At 64.7% G+C, this 7,009-nt stretch overlaps 1 protein-coding gene across 1 annotated transcript in view; it reads left to right on the top strand.

The window, feature by feature from the left end:
* Positions 1-7,009, top strand: part of ABLIM2 (actin binding LIM protein family, member 2) — a 90,544-nt gene that overhangs the window by 28,012 nt on the left and 55,523 nt on the right. The window contains exons 8-9 of the mRNA XM_014533444.1: positions 2,613-2,700; positions 4,497-4,555. Of these exons, the coding sequence (XP_014388930.1) occupies positions 2,613-2,700; positions 4,497-4,555 (147 nt within the window). The remainder of the gene's footprint in view (positions 1-2,612; positions 2,701-4,496; positions 4,556-7,009) is intronic.

Below are 7,009 nucleotides of genomic sequence, written 5' to 3'. Positions count from 1 at the left end.
AGAGGTGGGTGCCTGGAGGAGCCCCCGTGACAGCGCTGGGCTCCTGGGATGGAGTCGCCCAGGGAGAGAGCTGGGAGGTGCCTGGGGAGTTGCCGGGACAGCAGTGCAGCCAGACCCTCTGGACCAGCTGAGTGAGGGAGAGGACATGCTGGGTGAGGGGGAGGACGTGCTGGGTGAGGGGGAGGCCCGGCTCAGACCCTGCTGTCACCTCACCGCACGCCCACTTCACTCTCAATTTTGTTCTTGGTAGAATTAGCTGCAAGGCTTCCCTGTGCAGGTTGTGAAGGGGGGGTGGCAAGGATGGGGTGCTGCTGTCTGAGCCCCACCTGTGTCAGCAGCTTAGCTGTCCCCATGGCAACGAGAAGGCAAGTTTCCTCTGGGACCACCAATTCCTCTCTCCCTTCTTTCCTGCCTCCCTCCCTCCCTTTAACCCTTCCTCCCCACTCTCCTCCCTCTATCCTAGCGCCTTCCCGCTTCCCTTCCTTTCTCTCCCTTCCTCAATCCACCACTCACCTTACAGATCCTTCCTGGACACCCACGGGGTCCTGGCGGGCTGGGGGCCGCCTTCCTAAGAAGGCGGTGAGGGTCCCTGCCTGCCTTGCAGGGGACCCCGTGCGAGAGGGGCCCGCCCAGCCCACTCCCGCCTGGTCATCCGTTTATCCGCTCACCGGCCGATGGGCACTGGGTTGAGCCGCTGTGAACTTCTATGCGAGTGCCGTGTGGACCTATGTCTTCATTTCTCTTGTTCTGGCCTCTTCATTTGTCTTACGTCCCTGGGAGGGGGACTGCTGGGTCACGTGGTAATTCTATACTTTTTCAGGGACCTTCCCACGATGCACAGGGCTTGCTGTTTCTCCACACGCTCGCCAGCACGGGCTGTTCTCCGGTTTGTTCTGTTCTAGCATCGCCCGGGGGCCGTGCGCTGGCGCCTCCCTGGGGTTTGGGTTACATCTCCGTAGTGACCCCGATGTTGGCACGTCCAGTGGCGTCGTGGCCACGTGGACGTCCTCTTTGGAAATGTCTGAGTCCTTGGCCGTGTTCAGCAGGACTGTGGGCACCTTGTTCTTGGGCTGGAGGGGTTCTCTGCGCATTCTGGGTCCCGAGCCCTCTCAGATCTGTGATTGCAGATGTTTCCTCCTGTCTAAGTCGTCTTCCCACTTTCCTGGTACAGTGGTTGCTGCTCATGCCTTTGGTGTCCTGCCCAGGAATCCACTGCCTGAGGGGGTCGGGCAGAGGGACCCCGTGTTTCCTTCTGAGCGTTGATACGTTTAGCTCGCACATGGGGCCACGTGGGGGCAAACTTCACGGCGTGTGTCACCCACAGCGGCGCACGCACCGACTCGCAGCTTGAAACGTGTTCACACACTGGACACCGTGTAACCGGCCCTCGGACAAGAGTGTGCGAGCACCCCGACACCGGGGCCCCCAGCACCCCCAGGGCAGCCACCGACCCACTCTAAGAGAGCTTGAGTTTTGTAAAGAGGGAACCCCCTCCTTAGTGTCGGACTGTTCCAGGCCCGTCTGGGTTCTTCTCGCCACACGCGGGGTCACCTGGGGCCTGGTCCCCGCCGACAGCGGGGGGCGGGGGGAGGGGAAGAAGCGAGAGGCTTGTGATGAGTTCACCCCGTCACTCGCTTGCTAGGAAAGTGGTTCTGACTCAGGGAGAGGTTGTGGGATTCCTCCCGTTTCAGGAAAGAGCGAACCACGGGGCCAGCATCCGCTTTTTGTTTGTAATCCTCACCTGAGGACATGTTTTCCATTGGTTTCTAGAGAGAGTGGAAGGGAGGGAGGAGCAGGAGAGAGAGGGAGAAAAACGTCGATGTGAGAGAGGCACATCGATTGGTTGCCTCCTGCCCCGGCCGGGGCTGGGGAACTTGCAACTGAGGTACGTGCCCTTGACCAGGAATCGAACCCGGGACCCTTTGGTCCACAGGCCGATGCTCTATCCACTGAGCCACACCGGCCAGGGCCAGCATCCACTCTCAGCCACAGGCTGCAGCTCCCCCCCGCCAACTCCTCTTGACTGTAGGGGTAAGAAATACTCACTATAAAGTAAGACAATATTTTGAACACAGTATTTTGGGGTGATTTGGGTTTTATTTTGTTTGTTTTTTGGCACCATGTAGAACTAAGCTGAACCAGTGAATGTAATTTGTTTCGGTTATTTCAGTATTAACATTTAACCTAATTTAATGGGTTTTAAGAATCATAAATGCTAAGCGAGAAAATCGAGTAACTAAGAAAGCTACTAATCATTCTCCCCTCAGCTCCCCAGTCCCCTCCCCCGGAAATAATGCCAGCTTTGCCCCTCCCCCGTTCCTCCTCCTCCTGGGCTCCCAGGTACGGAGGTGACTGGCTGGCCCTCTGCCTCGTGGGGTGGGCGGGGGGGGGGGCCTGCCCTTCGACTGCTGAGCCGGGAGCTGCTGAGCCAGCGGTGTGGCCAGGCCTCTGCGCCAGATGTGGTTCCCAGCGGGGAGGGCAGAGCCAGCTGGCACACACAGCGCCCAGCACTCCCCGATCGGGCTCTGTGGACTCCCTGCCCGGCAGCATGCCTGCTCCAGTCCCCAGACACCCTCTGCACCCCCGCAGGACCCCTTGCTCTGTCCCCACAGGCGGGCGAGAAGCACTACCACCCGCTGTGTGCGCTCTGCGTCCGATGCGGCCGGATGTTCGCCGAGGGCGAGGAGATGTACCTCCAAGGTAAGCGTGAGCACGCCGTGGTCCCCGGGGCAGGGGACCATCTCCCAGGCCCCTCCCACGAGCTGCGTGTGAACTGGGGGTCACGTGTGTTCTCCGCTAGTTAGGGGGCCCCACGATGTAGCGGGAGCAGGGGCAGGGCCCAAGCAGGCTTTCCTGAATGGGCTTGCAGGACAGCAGGTGGTGCTGGGACAGCAGGCAGTGCTGGGAGGCAGAGCCCAGGGGCCCTGGTCTGCCTGGGGCGGGGGTGGGGGGGCAGGATGCTGCTGGGATTGTCCCGAGAGGCCTCGGGGAGGATGGTCAGTATCGAGACCCATTTCTTTAAAATATATTTTTATTGATTTCAGAGAGGAAGGGAGAGGGGGAGAGAGATAGAACATCAAGGATGAGAGAGAATCATGGATCGGCTGCCTCCTGCACACCCCCCACTGGGGATCGAGCCCGCAACCTGGGCCTGTGCCCTGACAGGGAATTGAACTGTGACCTCCTGGTTTGTGGGTCAGTGCTCAACCACTGAGCAACCCAGGCCGGGTGAGACCCGTCTCTTTAGCTGCAAGTTCTTTTCAATGATCTCTCTGTCCCCAGCGTTGGGGCCGCCGGGCAGGGCCGGCTGGGGCCGGGCAGGGGCAGGGCCGCACACTGCCCCGCAGACGGGCTGTGTAATGGCATCATGTGGTGACATCTGGGCCAGGGTGCCACACAGGCCTCCCTTGCTGAGGCCGAGCCTCTCGGGGTGATGTCAGCCAGGATGGCCGAGTCCCCGACGTCCCCTCTTGTTCCTCGAGTCCCCGCTGCAGAGCCCGTGAAAGAGGTCCTTTGCGCCCCTACAGCAGGCTGGGCCGTCTGGCGGGAGGGGTGCCCCCCCCGAGGTGCCCCCCCCACCGTGATCAGTGCTTCCAGTCCCTCCTGCCGCCAAGCCCTGTGGTCAGGATGGCGGCGTGGGGACACGAGCTCGCACATGGGGGCCGTGTCAGGAACAAAGAGACTCTTCCCGGCCCTGGCTGAGGCCGGCGCCCACGTGTGAACTGATTCCTGCGATGACTCCCCCAGGCCCGCCTGCTCCCGCCTCGGGTCTCCCGTCTCCCATGAGTTAGATGAGGTTTTCGAGCTCCAAGCCACGGACCCCAGGTCCCCACCCACCCTGCCTGGACCCCCGGACCCTCTGCCTGGTCTGCCCGGCGCGGGGCTCCACGCAGGTGTAACCTGCCAGGTGACTCGTGCAGTGAAGCCCTGACGAGCAGGGTCCCCCCGACCACCCCTTCCTCTGGGCGGCTTCCCAGCACAGACTCTTCCCAGGAAACACTGGGCCGGGGTGTGACGCTCATGGTCATCGGGGTAAAATAGCGAGTCGATGTTCCTGTTTGCCCACTGGGTTGCCCAAGACGAAAAGGAAGGGCGTGCCCCCCGTCCCCAGGTCCTGAGCATTCGAGGAAGCGGGCCCCTGGCCTGGCTGGTGGGGTGAAGTGGGGAATGGCCCACAGGCCTCAAGGCCTTACAGACGCCACGGCGGGGAGCCCCCGAGGACCTGGGAGACGTGGCGGCTCATGCACCTCGCCCGTGGCCTAGAGATGAGCCTGTGGGAGCCGGGAGCTCACGGTGTGTCTGCCATGTCATGTCCCCGGCCTGGGCTGTGCGTCCCCTGGGGCAGGGCTGCCACCTGCTGTCCCAGGCCCAGCACAGAGCGCGCCCAGGGGCCCCTCGGAGGGGGTGGCCGAGTGGACATCCCTCCGTGTGTGAGCCCCCCAGCCCCCCACGGCCGTGCCTCAGGGAGTGGCACTAACCCCGGACTCTGTCCCCAGGCTCCTCCATCTGGCACCCGGCCTGCCGACAAGCAGCCAGGACTGAGGACAAGAGCAAGGTTGGTGCGATTCCCGATTTCTCCCGCTGCGTCTCCGTGCTCGGGTGGGATTGTCATGCAGTGGAGGGGCCGCCGGCAGCGTCCACGGGCTGAGGGGCGTGGACAGGACGTGGGGGGGGGTGTCAGGTGTACACAGGGGGTTCTGGGGTTGATGCGAGGTAGCTCCCGGGGCTCCCTGCCCTGCCCTCTGACCTCCTCATTTGCTCAGGGGATGCCGATGGCCGCAAAGATTTGGGGACAACTTTGAAGTTAGCGAGTCCCCAAGTGGTCACCGCATTTTGGCTCAATTCCCAGAATGGTCACTGGAATGGCAGGCCCTGGGGTTTGGCACAAGAGCAGCCCCCCCCCCCCCCCCCCACCTCCTTCCTCCTCCTCGCTGCCACCTCCCCGGGGCCAGGCCCTGACCCCACCGTCCAGGGCCCTAACCCCACCGCCCGGGGCCCTGACCCCACCATCCAGGGCCCTGACCCCACCGCCCGGGGCCCTGACCCCACCATCCAGGGCCCTGACCCCACCGCCCGGGGCCCTGACCCCACCATCCAGGGCCCTGACCCCACCGCCCGGGGCCCTGACCCCACCATCCAGGGCCCTGACCCCACCGCCCGGGGCCCTGACCCCACCGTCCAGGGCCCTGATCCCACTGCCCGGGCCATGACCTCACTGCCCAGGGCCTGACCCCACCATCCAGGGCCCTGATCCCACTGCCCGGGGCCCTGATCCCACTGCCCGGGGCCCTGACCCCACCTCCCGGGGCCCTGACCCCACTGCCAGGCCCAAGCCCAGTGCGGGACTCGTGGGAGGAAGGAAAGGACAGCTGTCCCTCAGCTCCAGGACGCAGAGGCCGTGGGAGGACGTGTGACGTGTTGGTTTCCTGTGACAAATCCCCCACATGCGAGACTGGGAAGCCACAGGTGCTTGGCCCGTGGTGCCGGGTCAGAGTGTAACCGGGCTCCAGGGAGAACCATTCCTGTCCTTTCCGTGTCTAGAGGGGCCACACCGCTGCCCGTCACCCCCTCGCCTCATAGGGGCCCTGCGGTCACCCTGGGCCCCGAGAATCCAGGACAGCCCACCCACCCCCCAGGCCCCTCAGTCCGTCTGCAGAGTCCCTGTGACCACACGAGGCAGCAGCTGCAGGGTTGGGAGTGAGGCCCTGAGCCTGTGGGGACGCTGCCTGGCCTACCGCGGCTACAGGACTGAGGGTCACTGTGTCACATGCACGGCCAGGCCGTTGTCTGTGGCCACACACGGCGGCTGTCCGTCACCCTCTCACATGGCTGATTACCCCACACCCTGCGCCTGGGCCGCCGGCCTCAGCGATGAGCCGGGCAGCACACCCACCTCCCAGCGCCACAGTCCATGACCCTGCGGTGACCTCCAGGGCCTGACCTTTGTCCGTGGACACCTCCATCCCGGAGGCCAAGCCCAGGCCTGCCAAAGGGACCCCACACCGAGAGGCCTCCAGACCCCACGCGTGCACGGCGTGTGCACGGGGAGACCGACCAGGGGTGGGAAGGGCCTCTGCTCCTCGCAGGAGGCCACCCATGCTGACCGGGGCCGCGGCCCCGCAGAGGGAGGCTCTGCAGTCCAGAGGGACAGGGAGGGAGGGGTCACGCCCGGGGCTGCACATCGTGGCTTCCTGGGCTGTTCCCAAGGCGCTTTGGGAACATTTGGGGGGAGGCTGCAGCCAGAGAGCGGCTGCCCCTGGGCGCTGTGCCCTGGCGCTGGCGCCTGCCCCTCGGTGCCCCAGGACGGGATCCAGGCCCCAGCCATGCCCTGCTTGTCCCTCGTTCCCCCTCCCCAGCCCTCAGAGCCTCTCTGTCTCGCCCAGGAAATGAGGGTAGTGTCCAGGGCCTGGGCGGCCAGGCGGACAGGGTGGGTCAGCTGGTTCTCCCCGGGGACGGGTGCCCAGGACAGTTCTCCAGCCAGCTGGCCGCTCTGGCCTGGGAGGCAGGAAGAGAGAGCCAGTTAATGACCATGGCCCCACCAGCCCCACCAGCCCCTCCAGCTTAGGGTGCGGGGTGGGCCGGAGGGCAGCGGCCCCTGAAGACGAGGCAGCGGTCATGGCCTCGTGAACTCCTGAAACAGGCCCCGGTCAGGGTGGCGCCAGTGACCTGGTGGCCGTAGGAGAGCTACCTGCCCGTCTTGGGTGTGCTCAGCAGTCTTTCACCAACGGCCCCTCTGCGCCGGGCCCTGGGGCCCTGGGAGGAGGCTCCTTTCCTGCCCTTGGAGTCCAGCTGTGCCTCTGCCCGGCTGTGTGACCTTGGGCGAATCACTGGCCCTCTCTGAGCCTCGGGCCCTCAGCTTTAACCTGGAGATGGGTGGGTGTCAGACCCCCGCACACTGTGGGTGAGACTCATGTGCACCAGGCGCCCTGTGACCCTGGAGGAGGCTGAGCGTAGGGTTGGGGGGCAGGGGAGCCGCAGCCCCTTCCGACTGCGGGTGCACAGACCCCGG

The sequence above is a fragment of the Myotis brandtii genome, unplaced genomic scaffold (genome assembly GCF_000412655.1).
Source record: "Myotis brandtii unplaced genomic scaffold, ASM41265v1 scaffold986, whole genome shotgun sequence".
NCBI lineage: Eukaryota > Metazoa > Chordata > Mammalia > Chiroptera > Vespertilionidae > Myotis > Myotis brandtii.
The sequence above is the reverse complement of the archived record's forward strand: the minus strand, read 5'-3'. Positions and strand labels throughout refer to the sequence as shown.